General features: G+C 36.6%; 2 protein-coding genes across 4 annotated transcripts; one reads left to right on the top strand and one right to left on the bottom strand.

Moving 5' to 3' along the window:
* Positions 1 to 618: 618 nt before the first annotated feature.
* LOC139963025 (transcription and mRNA export factor ENY2-like) lies at positions 619 to 11,533 on the top strand. 2 transcript variants are annotated; one of them, XM_071963489.1, is made up of 5 exons: positions 619 to 779; positions 3,896 to 3,976; positions 6,866 to 6,936; positions 7,839 to 7,913; positions 9,112 to 11,533. In XM_071963489.1, the coding sequence occupies exons 1-5, from the start codon at positions 772 to 774 to the stop codon at positions 9,207 to 9,209; spliced, it is 333 nt and encodes a 110-aa protein (XP_071819590.1). In that variant the 5' UTR covers positions 619 to 771; the 3' UTR covers positions 9,210 to 11,533. The 2 variants fall into 2 exon arrangements, with proteins under 2 accessions (XP_071819590.1, XP_071819593.1); XM_071963492.1 differs by lacking the exon at positions 619 to 779 and adding an exon at positions 2,871 to 3,006.
* Positions 11,534 to 12,179: 646 nt separating this feature from the next.
* Positions 12,180 to 21,559, bottom strand: LOC139963013 (uncharacterized). Of its 2 annotated transcripts, none has more exons than XM_071963478.1 (8): positions 21,289 to 21,559; positions 19,838 to 19,924; positions 18,738 to 18,947; positions 17,430 to 17,555; positions 16,798 to 16,858; positions 14,776 to 14,843; positions 13,864 to 13,958; positions 12,180 to 13,327 (listed from the first exon to the last, which is right to left on the bottom strand). In XM_071963478.1, the coding sequence occupies exons 3-8, from the start codon at positions 18,915 to 18,917 to the stop codon at positions 13,189 to 13,191; spliced, it is 669 nt and encodes a 222-aa protein (XP_071819579.1). In that variant the 5' UTR covers positions 18,918 to 18,947; positions 19,838 to 19,924; positions 21,289 to 21,559; the 3' UTR covers positions 12,180 to 13,188. The 2 variants fall into 2 exon arrangements, with proteins under 2 accessions (XP_071819579.1, XP_071819573.1); XM_071963472.1 differs by lacking the exon at positions 21,289 to 21,559 and adding an exon at positions 20,633 to 20,823.
* Positions 21,560 to 21,633: the final 74 nt, after the last annotated feature.

Here is a 21,633-nt window from a genome sequence, read left to right as displayed (position 1 = left end):
CACCGGTGCCTTTCAATCATAAGGTCCCCGGTTCGAGTCACTCCCAAATTAATGTATGTCGTCCAGTTACAGAGTTGTTGACAATTAACAATTCATAATCATGGACGTTAAATATGAATGTGAGAGACTGACTTCGGTCAGCTTGCGGCTTTGATAAGCCAATTAGGCTTCTTCGCGAGTTCCTGCTTGCAGGAGGATCTAATATACATACATTCTTTCTGGAACTCTCTTCTATTTGCAAAACGTTTTTTATTTTTAAAGTTGACATGGAATTAGGGGGTGGGGAGGGGGCGTTGTGAAGGGCTTTTAATGAAGTTTTCGATATCGATGAAAAGCGCCATAGAAATAACTTATATTACTCATTTCGTTTTTGCAAAGCGTTTTTGTTTGATTTTAAGTTGAAATGGGATTTTTTTTGGGGGGGGGGGGGGCGGGGGTTGTTAAATTAAACGCTTTTAGGTTCTCAGTATCGATGAAATGCGCCTTAGAAAATAATTAATTTTGCTTGACTTCTGGAATCAGAAAAAAAAAATAGATTAAACATTATTTAAGCTGATTTTTGTCCTTAGAACCTCTGTGGTTACATTACCAAAAAACAAACAAAAACAAGGTCGATGATTGTGAGTTCAAATGCAGTGTCGAATGCATCGATGAGTCTGTCTATCTATCTTCATCTTTGGTTGTGGTGTCAACAAAAGCAACCACGGTCTGCAGTAAAGTAACCACTTGCAATCGAAATTTACCACGTCATATTCAAGCGTCAATATAGATATGTCTGAGTAAGAACTCAATAATCTTCAGTTTTAGCCTCGCTTAATCCCACTGCTAAGGCTAGATTTATCTTATTCACAGCTACACATAGGCTACCGTTATCTTGCTAGGCCTAGCCTATCATGCCTAGCCTAAGTAACACTATGGCCTAAGATAATACTTACAAGCCTTGCTTAGGCAAGGCCAAAACTGACATTAACATGCCACTTCACCTGACCTGATGTACTGCAGCTTTTCAGCTTCGCTGTCTGGTGTTATAAATGGTAACATATACAAATTAGACAGCAAAATGATGTATTGAAGTCTTTCACTAGAAATCCCAGTGAATTGGGAAGAAACGTTATCTCCAGACAAAAGTTTCATTATATGCCGAGGTTTCATTCATAGGCTATATATGTACGAAAATTTGCATATTGAACACTTTTCACATAGGCCTTTGCATAAGACCATTAATACCAAATGAAAATATGTTTCAATCATGACAAGGGCAGCCAACATTGCTTTATGTAGATGTCAATAATACATTCAAACCAATACAGGCCTAGGCTAGGCTGTCTGGGTTCATTGCTTTTATCGACTCTGAAGCAATGTGAAGGAAATATTAAGTCAGTTGCTACTTAAAAAAAAAGAAGGAATTTAATGTCCATCTTGTGACAAGTTCTGAGAAATTGCCTTGTCTTGTGCAGCGGTAACTGAGAGAGCAGCTATCAACAATATAGCAAATTTAACCTACAATGGGAATAGTATAGTCAGTATTGCGAAGTTCCCCATACTGCGAAGTTCGGGCACCCTAAGAAATACACGATTTTCACCAAGAAAACCTACAGGAAGAGCCAAATTTCACCAAAAAGTACGAAGCTACAGTTATTTTCTCTCCAAAATGACCCGTGTGCAAGAAATTACTTACATATTTGTCAATAAAATGACGAAGATCTATGAAGTCTGTTATAATTACTGAAAGAGCAACAGCGCCACCAATTTTTACCAGCGCCACACTGTGGGTTGCGTGTCCGAACTTCGCAATACTCTAGCAAGAAATACCAGTTCCACAATCACGAAGAATCTTCTTGGAAATCAACGTGAAAACAGTTTGCAGGAAAGAAAGTTTGGCCGTGTATCGTACTATAACAAAATTCTCCCACCATATGAAGTATATTTTCAAATGATTTATACCAGAAGATTTAGTTTTGGGGTGTTTTAAGTCTTAAGTGGCCGAACTTCGAAGTCACCATCCTACTAGTACATGGCGTTTACAGTGAGGTATCAAAAGTTTCAAACGTTCTACTACATTGTTCCAAGCATGCCACATGTTCTAATTTATGTATTGTAGATGGAAAACAGCAAACAAAAACTTTGAAATAGTAAATTTTCCAGACATATAAGACCAGTTTTTATGAGTGCAATTGTTTTTCAACAATTCCTGTGAAGAAAATATCGGACAGGTCAAATTGTAGATTCGGCCAAACGAAGAGTAGAAGGCTACATTTGGGATGCTGCTTATTTTTTTTCAAGAGTCTTTTCTTTTTAATTGCTTAAATGAGTTATTCTAAACAGAATCAACACCCTCACATATATCTGTTTCATGTACGGGGTGACTTTTTTCCCGACAACCCAACGTAGCCTTCGGCAGTATAAATACTGTATAAGTACCACACTTTGGACAGGCATTAATTACTTCAGTTCTTTGTATGTAGATTATATATGTCTTGTAAGCAGTTTCAGAATCAACTGGTGGTTATGATAAAGTATGTTTATGTTTATTCATTTATTTTGTTGTTGTTTTGTGTGTATTTTACCATGCACAGTAGTTATTTAAATAGACCAGCATATGATAAGGGGTTAGCTTGAATAAATGGTGTTATATATGGATTTGACTAGAGCCTGGCAGATTTGCCCACAAAAGCTTTGGCGCACGATCCTTTGCCTAATTTGCACCTTATCTATAGAATGCACTCCCCAGTGACATCAGGGCAGCTCCATCATTAAATGTTTTTAAGGCACACCTAAAAACTCACCTTCTTCGAAAGTATTATTCTTTTTAAACCTCCAGTCATATTGTTTGTTTTACCATCTTGCCATCTGATCTTAGACCTCGCTCAAGGCTGCAACAACTAGTCCTCCTTCTGTCAGATTAAATATGGGAATCACATTTGTAGACAGTATTTGGATTTATTAGATGACTTGAGGAAAAGTGTCGCTGAACTTTAATCCTGTAGTATTGTGAAATAAGTTTAGGTAAGCAAAGCTTAGTCTATTTACAATAGAATCATTTAAGAATAGCAGTGAATGACTTAAATATTTATATTTTACCATAGAAATTTTCAATTTTGGAGCTCACTAAAACCCCTGCAGGGGAATAATTTATCAGCTATAGCGCATCGCAAAGTTCTATGTAAAATGGACAAATTGCTATACAAGTGCAGAGGTGTATAGGAGTTTTTGTACAAAGGAAACAGTATTTTGTAAGGGAATATTCAGAACACTAAAAGTTGCAATATAAAATATGATTACTAAAATCTTGTAACATGGGATCAACCAGAAAACGAAAACGTTTAGTGGTTCCTATGCCCATACATATTCATAGTGTAGTAAGCCATACATGTAAATATTCATGAACTTGTGCACACAAAAATGAAGGAATATCTATTGACTAATGTGGCAACATATAAAGGAAAAAAACAGGAATCAGCTATCATATTGACAGTCTATTTAGTGACATTGTATAAACAGATACATGCATGAATATTAATGAGCTCAAAGTTTAGATCTCATATGCATGTAATTATCTACGTATAACTTACATTGTACAGTATTATCCAAGTACATGTATAAAGCTAATTACCACCCCCCCCCCCCTACTACGCCTGATGGAAAGATTACTGAGCCATTGGCATGACAACCACAAAAGGAAAAGGGAATTTACACAACAAGAAGAAAATCTGATTCAATAAACTAAATCGGATTTATTGCTATTCTTTAACAAAAATCATAAACACTTTAAAAATTTATGCTGATTCTTTGGTGTGTTCATTTTGTAAGGGAATATGAAAGTGGCATGTTATTTCTTTGATTGTGAAAAGGTCGCATTTTTTATATCTCTTCATAAAATTTCTTCTCTCGAAAGCTATTCTGAGCAAAAACTGAAAGATTCCCAAATGAAGGCTAGCATCAACCAAACATTAATAGAAAGTGGAGAAAAAGAAAGGTAAGCCTTGACATTATGATATACGGTAAGAGAAGTTGTATTAACCTGAATGTGAATGTCACTGTTGTTGGGAGACGGGGTTTGGGGGGGGGTGGCTCAATACTATTATATTAATTTAAAATGCTTAACATTTAAATGTCATGTTCCAATTTGTTTTGGCTGATTTTTAGCTCATACCAGCATGCTGGTGTGAGCTATTGTTACAGTGCTGCGTCTATCACTCTATCCGTCAACAATTGGTAAAATCGCTCCCACTCGCACAGTGTTTGATGGAATTTCATGAAACTTGGACACAAGGACCATTGGGTATAGGGCCATCAGAGATGGTCCGAAATTTGGGGTCAAAGGTCACCTGTGGGCCGTAATGGGCCATTTTGTGGAAATACACAAAATGCTTCTTCTCCTACAGATTCCATGGTACAATGTTGAGGGTTTGTCACGATAGTACTATGGAAGTTTTACCTTCAGGGTGTTCATGAATTTGAGATCAAAGATCAACTAGGGGTCTTTTGTGGCCCGGGCCGCGGCCCTATATTTTCAAATTGCTCCTGTTCGTACAGTGTATGGCCAGTTGTAATGAAACTTGGTCACAACGTTCCTCGGGATGAGGGTTATGAGGGGTGTTCGGAAAATTGAGGTCAAATGTCATTTAGGGGGTCATCAGGGGTCATTCTTTGTAGTATTTTCAAATATCTCAATCTCCTCAAGATTTTGATGGATCATATTCAAAGTTGAACTGATGATTGTTGGATTGTGTATGAATAAGATGATGCCTAATAGTTTTTGGTCAAAAGTTAATTAATTACAATTAATTCCCATTGTTTAAAAAAATCTGAGCCTTCACCTTTTGCCAAGGCTCCTTTAATTTGTCTCCCAGTCTCTGCAGTGTTTGTTTACATTTGTGGTTAAGCTCTGCAGAGGCTGTTAGTGGAATTAAAGCAGGACTGGGAGTTTTTATTAACTGTTGAACTGTAAGCATGAGAGCCCTATAGCCAATCAGCACTTGCCAATTCTTAGAAGTCTTTGAGCCTGAGGTATGTAGGCAGCCAGCCAAAATTTTGGCAAGGAGTGCTTCAGGTCTGCTCAGGTAGAGGGGAGAAAGTTTAATAGGGTAGGTCAGTGGTATTGTTTGAGAGAGTGGGTAAAACAGGATTTAAAGGTGGAAAATAGGAATTATAGCCAGTGGTGTGGCCAGTATTCTGCTAACCGAGGGGGGGGGGGGGGGGTTATCCCTCATGGGCCCAAAATTGGTGGAATCTGAAAAATGGCCTGAAACTTGGTGGGCCATAAAGTTTTGTGGGCCCTACATTTTTAAGTTCGAAAAGGTATGAGCTTCTGCACCATCGGTGCTCTAGTATTGCATATGGTGCAAGACTGCACATTTCAGAAACAGTTTTCTTGTCTTCAAATTATATTTACTGGCTTACTGAGTGGTATTTGGTTCCAAGGGTTATAGTACTTATGTGATTGATACAGAAAGTGAATACTTTAGATGGTTTAGCTATACTATAGGTCAGTCCCCATGGCATGATAAAGACGTTAGTTATCAATGGGGTTTACTTCAAGTATATACTGTATGTATACAACAGTGTAGTTGGTGATTAGGTGATACATACTATATAACTTTAAGTATATACTGTATATAACAGTGTTTTGGGTGATGAGGTGATACATACTATATGACTGGCAGTGATTTTTGAAAATATTTCACAGCACTGAATAAACAATATCATGTAACTTTCTTCATTAATAACAATTATTAAAGGTGGTTGGTGGCTGAGCTGAGTTGCTCCTTGGTAAAGGAAAATGTGCATTTGCTCATATGTAGAACATCTGTGTCTATATTTAACATAGAATTTATGCTGTTCTTTATGGATGTTTGAAAACATTTTGGAAAAATTCTATGTTGTAAAATCCCTACCAGTGGAATTTCTTGGTTGATGCCCACAGGAACTGATTTTGTTTGGTCTTTTCTGGTTTTCAATTAATGCTGAGGCAAATTTAACTCACTAGCTCTACATTACTCAGATAGTTAAGTGAATTTTTGAGCAAGTTATATGGCAAGAAATCATAAAGCCTTCTGGCTGTCTGGTTATATTTGGGATTTATCTATGAATATGAAAAACATCTGAACTATAATGAAGGCTGAAGTGTGTTATTGTGTTGGGCAAGATACTTTACAAAATATTAGTAAACCTGAAAAAATGACTCAGTTTATACTGTTCATTAACTATTTATCCATGTTTGGACCATTTCTTTTGTTCATATCAGTGCCTTTGATATTACCATTAATATAACCTTACTGTGTGTGTAAAGGATAGTGTGCAAAGGGCCAACAGGGTAGAATAAAGTATATTGCTACAGTTTCATACATTAATAATTATCAAATATTTTAAGAAGTAACTCATACAAATTTGGCATGTTTTTTTGCATGATTATCACCTGCCAAAAAGCACTAGTTTTGCAGACAAAGTAAGTAAAAAGGAAGAGAAAGAACAATTTCCAATCCCTCTATTTGGACTGCTTCAGAAAATTAGTTCCTGATGATGTCATAACATTCTTATCTGTGACAACAGCGGTAGAATTAATTGACAATAATGCTATCCATGTCACTGAGTGATTGCCATATTGATTCATACACCTATGTAAACAGAATGACTATTCCTTTTAAATTTCAAGAAAAGTCAAATTACTTATGTTGTTGCTGACCATTAAAAACTTCAGGAAAGAATCATGTTTTTTTTACTCCCCTAACAATGCAACGGTCAAAAAAGGTTGCCTTCATTCGATATTTTCCCTCAGTGTTGAGCTCATGGAGTGGTACCCTGGGGTTTCTACACTATTGGTGCTGTAATGCAGTTCTAATGTTTGTGCTTTTGCTTTTCCTAGGTTGAAGGAAATGTTAAGAAATAAACTCATCGAATGTGGTTGGAGAGATCAGCTGAAAGCATATTGCAAAGGTGAGATACCTAGAAGTAAATGTTAGTAAAAACCAATTTTGTACAGTTGTGGCTCCTGAGATTATCATTGATTGGAATATCTTGAGTGAAGTAAACTAGGGGCCTTTAGTTTTATTATGTAAGCTTGAGCACTTTTTCTCAATTTAGTATGTTTATGAACCACATTGAGTACAAGGAACCTATTGTTTTTGGTGGAGGTCAAAGGTCATTTTGGGTTACCAGGGGTCAAATTGTGAAAACCTGTAAACACAATATCTCAAGAAGGGAAGTTCGGGCAGATCTCATATTTAATATACATGAAACACATTCAGTACAAGAAGCTTAATGGTTTTAGTGGGTCAAAGGTCATTTGGGGTCACCAGCGGTCAAATTTTTAAACTTGTAAACATGATATCTCAATATTGGAAGCTTTGGCAGATCTCTTACTTATGAAGGTATGAAGGTGTATAACATTGAGTTAAAGTTCTAAGCCTAATGATTATGGTGGAGGTCAAAGGTCATTTGAAGTCAACAAATGCCAAACATTTACTTCACTCCCCTCTTACCTTAGATGTACACTAACGCACCTCCCTAAACATAATATCGCAAGGGAAGCTTGGACAGAGCGCATATTTGTTATGTAATTGTACCACATTAATAAGTACAAAAGCCTAATGTTGTGGGTGGAGGTCAATGGTCGTTTGAGTTCACCAGGGGTTACATTGTGAAAACCATGTTTACACAATATTTCAACAAGAACAGAAGTCATATTTAGTATGTTGATGTATCAAATTTAGTACAAGAGGCCCATTGTTGAGGGTCATTTACTGTTGATTATTATTATAATATGTATATTACTTCATTTTCATTAATCTTGTGACATTTCATTAACCACCTTCATTGACCACCTTGCCCATTTGCAGAGGTTGTGAGACGGAAAGGGTTAAAGCATGTCACAGTAGATGATCTGGTTACTGAAATAACACCAAAAGGAAGAGGTAAGTTAGTTTGTGGCAGAGACATGTGGTTCTAAACCTGAAAGAGAAGAAATAGTCTTCAAAGATTACTGTAATTATATCACGGATGATTGCTCATCATGTTGTTCAATGTATTGAAACGTAATCAAAGGCATTGATTTATTCTCTTAGATTGATCCAGGAGATCAGTTGGCATCTGTGGGAGTTTATTAATTTATTAAGAAACAATTCATTTACGAGCCAGGTGTCCTCTCTGTAATGAGCTTTCTTTCATGAAGCATACATGAAAAGCTGTAACAGTGATTGGCTCTTTGGACTCAGTAATAGTACATTATTTTAAGGTTGTGCATAAATTCCACCAACGATAATAGTGTAAGGTTCATTCAATAATAACAGTGTCCCTTCAGCTGCCAGATTTTCTTAATGCCTTTATATGGAGTGCCCAAAGTAGTAATATAGTCTTTATAGCATTAGACATAATCAAACCACAGGGCAATGTCTATATTCCATAACCTTTATCTGACACTACTAACATAATCCCACAGTGTACAACATTAGCCATTGATTTATAGTTGCCGTACTAGCGTCCTTGCTCATACTCACTTAATACAATTTGCTTGATTTGTACTCATACTAATAAATTTGGATACATACTTGTACTCAGGAAAATAAATGTCATATACTAGTATTGTACTTCTCAGCATCATTTGATATTTGTATTTTCCTACGTTGTAAGGGTTGTCTTTGTTAGTCTGCTCAAGGATGTATCTGCTGCTTATATATAAATGTTTTGAAACAACTTCACAACATACATGGCTTCATAAGCATGTGAAGACATCAATGTGAACAAGGCAGGCATCTGGAAGTTGAAGTTTGATTAAAGAAAATAAGCCAATCTATGTTTTGCTGGGTGATGTGCAGGGCTGCTGTAAATGCCTGCTGCTAGTGTTTCTTATTATGGGCATAAGAAACGAGTGGAAGGTCAGTGTTGTCTCTAGAGTACTTACACCCAGTAGCATCCTGCAGTTTAATCTTACTTGAAATTGAAGCAGTGAGGTTTCTGTGTAGCAACTAATTGATACTTGTAATGAAATCTTTCTTGATATTGTTACTCTAATATGGCACTTTATCAGCATGTAATATCAAGTATGCAATAAATGAACAATCACAATGTTGACTCATTTTTGCTTGAGGTTATATTTTTGTTTTCACTTTTCAGAACTTGTTCCAGATGATGTGAAGAAAGAACTTCTTCATAGAATAAGAGCTTTCTTGGCCCAGCAGAAGGAACTTACCTCTGACAAGATACCTTATTAAGTTTACAAGTTGGAATGTAGGTTTTTGTCCTCATTGCAATGTTTGTGGGACAATGTGATAATACATACAACAATGGGATGAAAGGACATGTGGATTCTGAGTTGTTGATTACTGTCTAGGGCATTGGTCCTGCCTGACAAAGCTCATGTATATACATTTTTACAAGGTATCATTCCTCTGAGAATGGCCTCTTTCCATTTATTCTTGGAAAAATGAGTCGAGATAAGTGGAAAAATGAGTCGAGATAATGAGAGATAAGTTTATTTACACAGTTTTATTTTCTTTGGAGGAAAGACAAACACAATTTAAGAAGGGTCTTTCCTATTATGCTTTCTAATTTAAATATTTGATTCCCTTGAAAGCATCTATGCGATGGTGATGGTGTGCACTACATGTGTGTGACAGTTGCTCGTAAATGCTTTTACTTCAGAATGATAACTGGGGTGCTTTCCTATTTGGTTTGTAGGTTCCCCATTGAGTAGAACTGGTTGTGGATTGTTGTTGGTATTGGTCAAAGGTCAATTGAGGTCAAAGTCTAAAAAAATCAATCACACAATATCTCTCAAGTAGAAGTTGCAGGAAGTTCAAACTTGATGTGTAGCTTGCCATTGGTGAGTAGCCGATCTGTAGTGGTTTTGATGAATGTCAAAGGTCATTTGAAGTCAACAGTTAGAAAAATGTATGAAAATCTTGTAATCATGATAGTTCAAGGAAAGTCCCCTATTCAGTTCTTATAATTGGCATGTGGATTTCCTGTAATTAGTTCAGCAACCGCTATTGATTCTGGAGGTCAAAGGTCATTTGAGGACAGTAGTGAGCAAAATGTTAAGATATGAAAAGTTCTATATCTCTAGAACCAGAACATGAAAGTAGCTCATATATGCATGATATGATAGCCTTGCATTATGTATAGTTTGTACACAATTTGATGTAGGTCAAGAGTTCATTTAAGGTCAACAGGTTTCAAAACTTGAACACTATGTCAATACGATATTTCCTGATAGTAAACTGCAGTGGCTGGTATGTATGGCTATGGATTCTCTACAATGAGTACAAGAATGCTATCGTTTTTGGTGGAGGGTACATGTCTTTTGGGTGCAGCAGAGGTAACACTCTAGAAACTCTTTAAACATGACATCATAAGATAGGCAGTTTCATCAGATGTCATATTGGCATATGACTTTCCTATAGTGAGTACAAGAGCCCAGTAATTGTAATTCATTTTGAAGGTCATTTGAGGTCAGCAAGGGGGTAAGTGTAAAAACCTTAATAGCACTGCAGCTGAAAATGATTTTTTTTGCAAGATAAGACTTTGATTTTGCTTCAAGTCAATGGTTCTTTAAGGTTAGCAAAATTCAATCCCTATTTAAACATGATATTACAGAACATTGAACAGCTCATTGGAGAAGTGATGGCATTATCTGGATTTGAGCTCTTCTGACATTAAACGGCCTTTGACCTACTCTACAACTGAGTTTAAATGCTATACAATATTGCCGTTATCTACCATGTTAGTATGAAGTCTGTGGATTCTAGACCTTACAATGGTTTAATATATTCAAACTTTTAGCTTTGCTGACCCTTAGTGACCTTTGACCTCGGTCAAAAACAATAGGGACCCTGCACTCAATTCACAGAAGCCACATGCTAAATAGGAGATCTACTGTTACGTTTCTTGAAATATTGTGGTTACAAGTTTTTCAAGATTTGACCTCTGCTGACCAAACATGACATTTGACCTTCTCCAGAATAGTGTAACCATATATACAGTATTACACTAAACTACCGTGCTATTATGAGCTTCCTTTATGTTTGTGTTCTTTAGATTAAGGACTTGATTTATGTTTTTACCTCTGCTGACCCCATATGACCTTTGACCTCCATCAAAACAATAGGGTTCTTGTTCTAAACATCATGAATGCACATGCCAAATATGAGATCTGCAGTGCGTACCTATCTCAAGATATTGTGTTTCCAAGCAAAGGCGTCACATACACACACATACATGCAGGGCGTCACATACACGCAAACTTGACTGCATAGGTTACTTCCCTGCCTTCAGCAAGTAGTCAAACATGATGATCCATAAGAATGTCATGTTTTGAAGTCTCTATTCATGTTCAAATGATGCCGTTATAAAGATTATGCAAACATGATACTTTATTAACATAAGTGTAAATAGTCTAGTTATTTCTTACATGTCAGATTTGTGATGTTGTCCATGTCATTAGCATACAAAAGTTATAGGTTAACTTTGTTAGGGCACTTATTGGTATCTGATTGTAAGTTTAGTGATATTGGAAGTAAATACATTAAAAGCAGTCCCCCTTTGTACATTCTTCTATATGCATCTCAACTACCATGAAAACCTCTTATGTGCACCATATGCCATAACGGTATAAAGTGCTTTCTGGCCACAGTGACATGGATGATGGATGTCATGTTACTGGAGGAAGTCTTGTGCTGACCTATAGACCGACTCTTGATTATGTTATGTCTGTGCTCTAACAGACTATCACCTTTTTCTCCAAAAAGGGACACCCTCCCTTTAGACACCTTCCCCAGGCCACACACTCCACCTTCTACATGTTGTCCCAGACCCCCTATTTAAAATATTTTGTATCCAGAAGACATAAAATTCTCAAAATTTGTGATATTTTGTAAAAGCATCTGGCAACAACAGAAAGGATGATGTCATCAGGGCACTTAAGCTGCAAAGGTCTTTTTCTTTATAATTTAATCATCATTTGTCTACAGAGGAAAAACTGTTAATTCTAGTAAATGTACACAATGAATTTATAGAATTTCAATACATTTAGTGTGAAAGCTAACATGTCAAATGTAATGAAATGGTACTTGTTTTCCCCAGTTGGAAATACATGAATATTCATGCACACACAAGAAAGTACAGCACACAGACAATGTGAAGCTGTTGAATTCCGTAAATAATATCGAATGTACATTGGTTAGTTTTGCTTTGACTCCTTTATTAGACATGCCAGACTGACATACATGTGTCTGGCCAGAAGTAATGCCAGATGGAGGAGAGTGCATTGACTTGCAGGACATGTCCAATGCAACACATCTGGCCACCCTAACTAGTTATGGCCTCTCCAAAAATACCAACAGTCAAAATAGGCTAATTGATTGGCATACATACTAAAAGATAACACTGCTTTATCTTCAGATTGTAAAGGTGACAATTGCTCTCCTTATAACAGAGGTTGTGATTTTCAACATTTTACCTGTTAGTATTTTCATTATGGGAACGAACCGGCTCAAATTTGAATTCCAATTGCACATATTTATAAAACACCAATAGTTATCCTAAACTTTGATCAATTTTGTCTAAATGTAAAAAAAGATCATATGAAATAAAAAAACAAAATAAATAACAGATAAAGAGAGATACTGAAGTGTATCTGCCCATCATAACTTGATTATTGCATGCAGAATTTGCATTGTATTGAAAGAAGAACCTCACGTCTCAAACCTCACAAATTGAATTTCATGGTTAATTTAATATTTGGATGAATACAAAATTCTAATCAAGAAAAATACTGGTACCACATTCCATCTACAACTGCCAAAGATGAGAAGTGAATTATTTGCACATATTTCATTTAATAACAACATTCACTTGTTTACATGCCACTCTGTCAAAGATCAGCTATGCAAACTTAAATACAAAATTATCAAACTATACAGTTACCATATGTAGTTTCTTCCTTGTGAAGTAGTGTAGAAGAAAACAGCAGTTTAAGCCTCATGTTAGTTTCTTTATATTCATTCCACCAACAAGGCACCTTTGAAATGGATACAGTCTTGTATTATCCTTTGCATAGACAATCTGAACTGAATCAGTGATGTTTGTACATGTTAACTAGTACCCTGTCATCTACTGCATAATACATATTCTTTGTCTTCACCAACATATCTATAGATTGCCAAACCAGGAGCATTGATCATTAGCCTGCTGTCACCTATAAGCATCATAAAAGTCTTCACGGTGTCGATATCTGAGCTCAGAATCTTCACGAGGGATGCGGATCGCAACATATTTGTCCTTTCGTTCGGCATAACTGTCAGGATAATTTGGATCTATTGTCTCAGTGACTCTAAGATGGTAAAGACAAATATATACATCATTCTATAAATTCACATAATATATTAAATTTGAAAGGAGCAAAGGAACTGTATAGTGCATACAAAATGAGCAAGTAGCAAACATTGTTAGCCACTACATAATTTTTCTCCTCTTTGTGTACGAAACGTTGGATTTAGACCCAGTACGTTTTAACTGTCACCGTTTAAGGGCTGAGGACATCCTCTTTATATTTGAATTTCTAATCTAATTTCCAGCTGTGGATCTATACAGTTGTGGGCTTATTACACTGTGCAGCAGGTCGTCTCCAAACTGTCTTAATTTATATGCCTGAGAATGCCAGGCAATATTATGGAATTTTATATACTGTGGCCTACAAAGCAATAAGGTTCTAATCACAGTTATTTATTGCACAGAATCTGGCAAATCCATTATCCAGCCTGGTTGGAATGTCAAATTCAATGCATCCCTAGATGTATTTAAGTGAATGCCTCTTTTCTTGCTACATCAGAGACAATTGCCTATTATAAAACTTAAAGATCAACTTACAGGACATCTGTGAAAATGAGAAGAAGGAAGATTCCAGCACTGAATAAGAATGAAATGCCAACCAACACAAGAAACAGCATCATGATAGATGAAGTCTGCAATAAAGAAATAGATATTTAGATTTGAATACTGCATGTGACCTTCCAAATGCAACTTTTTAGTTGTGATTTTATAAGTTGGTTTGGTTTCAAATCTCATACCCAGTTCACTATATCAACCAACTGTACCCCAGATATTTTGTAATTGCTTTAATTACTGAACATGAAGTGACTGTTATAAACCGCACTGCTAATGCTCATGTAAAGTGAGATTTTCCTTGCATAGAATGACCTTTTTCCTCTTTTTTGACACATCTTAACTATGCCAGTTAGGGCTATTTAATGGACATCTTCGCTGTTTCATTCAGACAAAATTTCTATTGATGTGCACACAGTAGAAGGTTTGTTTACTTCTCAAAAACTCTTTGCAATATCCATTGCAGATGCTACCTTTTGAGATTATTAAACAAAATCCCATTCATCACATCCCTGAAGGTTCCTCATTTTCTGAGGGACAAGATCATTGAATTTATGAATAACAATGCAACTCACTTACTCACAACACAATATTGGAAATCTATACCTTCTTCATGAGTTATACACCCGATTGAGACATAAATTAAGTTGACAAGCAGAAATGGTTACTGACAACAAATCATAAATAGCTCACATCAAACAAATATCTGACTGAATGCCTACCAGTACAGTTTATAGACAAGACAGGTAGTTATTACCTGTTTTCTGTAGGCAAAATCATTTTGCAGTTGGCCCTGATAAGACAATACTGTACTCTGGTTATTTAATGTGCTACATATTAACCCAAACATCAGCAAAATGCAAGCAAACCACTACTTAATAGTGTGACAATACTAACCTCTTGTATGGGTCTTTCATCATAACGATCACAAGTTAGGAAACCACAGACAGCTAACCTCATGTCATCTGTAAACAGGAGAGAAAAACATTTGAAACTGACAGATTCAACTGTTAGGTTACTGGCTGTATGGGCCTGTGTACTGTTGTATTGGGAAAATAGGAAAACTGTAATAACTCAATAGCAACAATTCTGCAATAGTTCTCAACTTTTCATTTGTTATCATGCCATCCATATTTCAAATGAAGTGCAACATCTAATAATTGGGACTTTTATCATAACAATTTATTGAGTCTTTTGCATCACCCAAAATGGTAAACAACTAGGTTTATGATTAACAAACATTTGGTTTTGACTCGTAAACAACAATGCAAACCAAGTTAACTTTTTCCCTATGTGGGTTTACCAAGTAACAAACTTTAGTATACCTTGTAAATCAGTTTAGCAAGTAACAAACTTTAGTATACCTGGTAAATCAGTTGAACAAAGTTTATGAAGTGTAGTATACCTGGTAAATCAGTTCACCAAGTAACAAACTTTAGTATACCTTGTAAATCAGTTCACCAAGTAACAAACTTTAGTATACCTGGTAAATCAGTTTACCAAGTAACAAACTTTTGTATACCTTGTAAATCAGTTTACCAAGTAACAAACTTTAGTATACCTTGTAAATCAGTTGAACAAAGTTTATGAAGTGTAGTATACCTGGTAAACCAGTTTACCAAGTAACAAACTTTAGTATACCTTGTAAATCAGTTGAACAAAGTTTATGAAGTGTAGTATACCTGGTAAATCAGTTCACCAAGTAACAAACTTTAGTATACCTTGTAAATCAGTTTAGCAAGTAACAAACTTTAGTATACCTGGTAAATCAGTTGAACAAAGTTTATAAGGTGTAGTATAACCTCATCACTCCTTATTGAGGGAGGATGAGATCTTGTAGTCGGTTGGTCATTACGGCAATCTCAGTTGCCATAGCAGCGGTTGACATGATAAAAGTTGACTTTCATATTTCTGTTACGGGTGATTGAGGGTAACAGATGTCTAACCTCTGAGAGAGGTTAAAACCTGTCCTTCTTCCTGTTTTGTGGGTATGTGCATGTCTGCTACATTAGCAAGTTTGTGCTAGAACTCAAACAGCTTGGCTTATTTTCTTCATGATGGGAAATTGGGTCTCGAGGAACCTCAAATCGAAAGGTAAAAGACTAAAAGTCAACTGAAGTGAAAGTGAATTTTTGTTACAATGCCAAGGGTAAAACTGAATTGGTATGCAACCTTCACAGGTATAATGGGAGTATGAAGTATTATAAATAAGTTAACTGAGGTCAAAGGTCATGTGGTCAAGTGTAAATGTTAGTAACAAGTTTGTTTCAAACTCCTATACAACTGACCGAGTTGCTTAAACTAGGTAGGAAGATAACCCATGATGGGAACTTGTGTCTTGTAGAACCTCAAAATAAATACAATAGGGTTCTCTTACAAACTATGCTGGACCTGCATATCAGTTACAGGTAGCTAAACCACCAAATAATTTTTGGGTTTGAGAGTTTACAAGCCAAGCTGTCACACACTAGGCATGTAGGCCACGTGGCTGTTTCGGGGCTCCCACTTCCTGAATGTGAACACATACACCCTACATGACCATTAACCACCCCCCCCCCCCCGGTGTCCCGCAATGACCTTTGACCTCCACAAAAAACAATAGGCTTCTTGTACTTAATGTGGTACTTCTACACACCTAATATGAGGTCTTTCCAAGCTTCCCTTTTAAAGATATAGTGTTTACAATGTTTTTCACAATTTGACCCCTGGTGACCCCAAATGACCTTTAACCTCCAGAAAAAACAATAGGCTTCTTATACTTAATGTGGTACTTCTGCACACCTAATATGAAATTGGTCAAACCTTCCCTTCTTCAGGTATCGTGTTTACAAGCTGGGCGTCACAAACGCACGCACGCACGCACACCATGATCATGAATGCAAAAGTTACAATTATCATCGAAACCAACAAGGAACTCACTAATAAAAGAGTATTTTTTCATTCCTGATAATCCTGGTGGAACACACAGCTTCATGATTTTCTGTTTGATGAGCAAAGAGAACAAAAAAATAATGACCACATATATTAAAAGATGTGCAGGGTAAAAATATTGAGTAAAGTTAAAGCAATCGTTCTATGCATGGCCAAAAGGAAAAATACAAAATGAAAATCAACACTGCAAGTTGATAAACCAGAACTCAATAACTTGTTTCTGTCACTCCAAATAATTGTTTAAAAAATACTTTAGCCGATGAACCCTTCCTTCTTCCACTGAATGCAATATTCATACCTCCTTACTGCTACCACTCAGCAGGAACTTTTAAACATGCATACTTGTCAATAACATAGATCCATGCACCCTGTTCATTTACAAGATAGACAAAGCTAACACAATTTCCAAGAAGGGAGTCACTTTTTCTTTCTTATATTAGTATTGTCATTAAGAGCGAGTCATGATACCAGCTAAATTGAACGTATAGTCAACAGTATAGAACATTCAAGAGAGAGAGTCTGATCTCTGTATGTGAACTTAACTGTGTTAGTTCGACAGAATAATAACAAACGTTGAGGCATCTTAAAGATTCACACTTGACTTTGCATACAATACTCACCTCACATTTTGATGTAAGGGTGCTCAAATGAGTTTCATTGCAAGGGTCTTTAGCTTGATACATAACATCAAGAACTTCACACCTCAGGATGTCACACAAATCGCCAAGGCATACTCCATTAGGAGGCTGAAAAATGCATATATTTAACATTCATGAAGAAACTATTTAGTGCGTTTATTTACAACTGTAGCTTCAAAAGGAGAAAAACGATTTATAATAACATGTAACAAAAGCACAAAATATTAAACAATAATTGCATACATTAATGATGAGCAGTGGCAGCACCAGAAATTCCAAAGTGGGGAGTGGGAAGGGACAAGCAACAGTTGGGGGGGGGAGGGGTAATCATTTTGGAAATGCTAAAATGCACATGTAAACACTGCACATCACAGGAAAATTTAGAGGGCTTCAACGGTGAACCAAATTTAATTTATCAATATTTTAACTTTTGCGTAAAATTCACAACTGACAAAAAGTGACAACTTGTTTATAATTAAAACTGCACACTGTTATTGGCTGAGAGAGCAGGTCTCCCAGAAGTTGCAGCACTTTCTTTTGGTTTGCCTTGTAGCAATTTTGAAGTGCAAACATACATATCAGAAAGAGGAAATACACTTACATTTTTCTGGAATTTATCTCAGGACCCTCGTTGGGGTCCAGAGGGTCAAACCCCCGTAAGCTCAAGCATTTTCAGATATTCTTTGTTCGCTTGTAGTGATTTCAGAGCTTAATTAAATTTTTACAGAACTTATTTCAACACCCCAGTCGGGGTCCAGGGGGAGAAGCACCAGAAGTTGTGGGATTTTGAAATATATTTTGTTCTCTCATAGCAACTTTAAAGTACAAAAGCTCATGTCAGAAAGAGGAATTTAATTTCTTTGGAAGTTAATTGAAGCCCAGAAGCTACACTGCATTCAGACAGTTCTCTTGTATCTTAAGCACAGAAATAAATTCCAGAGAATTTCTTTGGAATGTTTTCCAGCCCCTGTGGGGGTCAAGGAGGCAAAGTCCCCAAAAGGTGTAACATTTTCATGCCTAATATCACCCTCATAAAGGAAATTTTGTCATAAGGAAGGCTTGATCTTATTTTACTCCTGCCAACTGGGGTGGGGGTTAACTGTGGAACAAGCAACATTATTGAGGAGAATGCACCACCTAGCACTGCCACTGAATATTAGTCCATTAGAAGTACAGTACCTGCAAGAAACAACACACACAGTAGATATTTGCAACAGTTACTTCTAAGTTACATGTCAGAAATTTACAACACCAGCCATTCCCTAGAAGCGCCAGAAATTGTTGTTGTACCTGGTTAATAGTTTCAAGATGACGGTTTTCAAAGTGCATGTCAAGATATTCCTGACCAAAGAAAGCTTTTCCACAGTACTGACAGCTCCACCTACTGGTGTCCTCCCACAGTTTGTGTTTCTCGTTGTCTCCATAAACATTACGGCTAGGACTGAGAGGACATGAGAAAGGTATACTCATCGCTGTGTCCTCAAAGATTGGAACGAAAACCTGCCAACATAATAAATCAATAATAATACAGTAACAGCCAGTCATAAGCCTCCTTAGAAATGTAATTGGTATGAAAGTCTCCCACCTAAAAATAAGCCACTGAAATTAGTAACAAAGGAAATTATTATCATGCTAAATATTTGGCAAACAAAAGTGATTTTGATTATAAGCAAAGACTTGGTTAAGCATTTATTTTCAAATATATAAACAGTAATACTGACTATTCAAACATTTAACAATACAGAAAGAGCAGCAAATTATGATGTTTAAAGGTTACATAAGAGTAGGCATTCCTTTAGCGGAAATAGAAACAACACATTCTGTTTCCACTTTTCCATACAGAATCAAGTACAGATACTTTCTCAAGTTGTTACAAGAACGGAACATAATTGTCTTAACACATCATGGACCTAAAACAAGAAATCATATTTCCAGCATTGTGTGGTCTATAATCTCCCAGCACAGCAACCGTCAACAACAAATGCTTGTTGTGTCTCGGAGAAAAACTGGTCTTCATGAAAGCAGACAAAAGCATACTCGTAAACAAAAGATTGGAGCTAGTTTCTACGTGTCGCCTAAAAACCACCCGACCATACAAACACCGGATAGGACACTCTACTTCACCAACCACCAGTCACCTGATGATCTTTCTAAGAACGTGCAGGCTACCGAGCAGAACACCCACTACGATCTACAGTAGAGATGAAGATGAAGCCCACCGCAAGTAGGCGAGCCAAAGCCGGTCGAGGATGACCTACTCAAACTAGTGCAGAGTATAGTATACATATGTAATAATTTATCATATAAACACATCAGTGCTGATATTCCACTGCAATAATACACAGTTATCTCTCAAAGCATTAGAATAATTTGAAATATTTCACATTAACCTCTTCAATGATTTGCAAGGCAAGCCTGGAATCTCTCCTGGAGCATGGTGTTTCCAATTGGGCATGAGATATGTTGTTTATCCATAGCTGCAAATGAACAGAGAACATGCATATTCTTGTGGTTCATGTTTATAAACTACTGAAAATGGCTGATTTTTATCTGACACTGATTCCTTACTTCACATCTTAGTCCAGACTATATGCAATTTTCACACAGCACTAGAGTATTACTGCACCTGCCTGATGGCAATCTACAAACTTAAAAAATCCTTCTCTAAGTGTACAAAATAATTGAGTATGATATACATGTGCTTGTGCATAGGTTATGTGAAATCTGGGATTGTCTCAGGAAATCGGGGCCATCTGGTCACCTAATTCTATAAGTATGTAAGGGCTAGGCAGATTGAAGAATTCAGTAGTAATGTCACAATGAAAAGTTAGGGGAAACATTCCAGTCAGTAATGAATTCAAGGGGATTTATGCAGTAGGGACCTAGTGAATCATACTCGTTTTCCCACAAAGAATGGTGACACCCATTGGTCATGAAGTAACTACTGCATTCGAGAAGAAAAGGCATAACTGGATCCTAGTAATTATGTTATTATCATAACCCTATTCTCGCCCTGTATAGTGCGCTGTAGGTTATTGCCAAAAATAATATAAAACAGGCATAGCCTAAATTTAAGCCTAACGATGGGCATAGGCTATAAAAACATCAAACAGGCCACAGTATTTGAAGCATTTGTTCCTTCCTGTGGGCCTACATGTGCAATATCATAGATATTCATACGTTACCAATACTACAACGAATATCAATTCATCCATTTTGTCCTCATTAATTTAAACATAATGGCCGGAGGTCTCAAGCATAGTTTCACTAAGACAGCAGTCACAGTATAGACCAGCTGAAAGCTGTTTACTCATCGGTGTATATATTAACCTGGACCGACTATGTCAAGAAAGAGACGCGCAAAAAACGCTGCCAACCATAGAGAGTCATGTGATGTGCTCCCTTCGTAGCATTCAACTCTTATAAGTACTCATTGTAGCTGAATGTACATTCTTCAACAACTAATGTCATGATTGCATAGCTACCACATTTCTTGTAAAGCTATGCGAACAGTGTAATCTAGCTAAATGGTACATTTCTTCAATGTTAACCAGAATTTTCAATTTAAAAGTTGTTAATTTGAATATTTTCTTTCAAACAGTCGAACTGCAACTGTAACGCACTCAGTTTATCAGCTCTGTACACAAATGTAGATAGACACGTACAGCAGACGATAGTTTTTTTTTGTTTTTTTTAGCAACACAAGATGATCCTTGTCGTTTTTCCTGCACGAAGCGCGTATGGTATGATAAGAGTCCATGCAGATCAATATTTTTATGATACGGAAAGTAAATATCAACAAAGTTATCATTCAAACCTAAGCAATTATTCTCAAATTTACCGTAAATGCCCGTTATAGTGGCGTTCCGTACTGCCGTTGTCACGTCACATGACCGTACATGGGTAGTGCGTTTTTCCTACTGCAGAGTGACGATTCCAGGTCATTGAAAGTTTGTTGGTTGTTTATGCCAGGGCCTGAATTTTGCACTGAATTTTAGTTCAGTTGCTAGTGTAGATCAGTGGTTAGATGCCGTCTATTACTGTTACCGGAACTGAGAATGTGTTTGTCCGAGTCTGTTTTTTCTCTGTTTGTGCAGTTCGGCGCTATGGCATATACTGCAACAGAGCTCTCTATATACGGCTATGTACTGCAACAGAGACGTATAATTAGATATCTAAATATACG

The sequence above is a fragment of the Apostichopus japonicus genome, chromosome 3 (assembly GCF_037975245.1).
Source record: "Apostichopus japonicus isolate 1M-3 chromosome 3, ASM3797524v1, whole genome shotgun sequence".
NCBI classification, from domain to species: domain Eukaryota; kingdom Metazoa; phylum Echinodermata; class Holothuroidea; order Aspidochirotida; family Stichopodidae; genus Apostichopus; species Apostichopus japonicus.
This window is presented reverse-complemented; position numbering and strand designations above follow the sequence as displayed.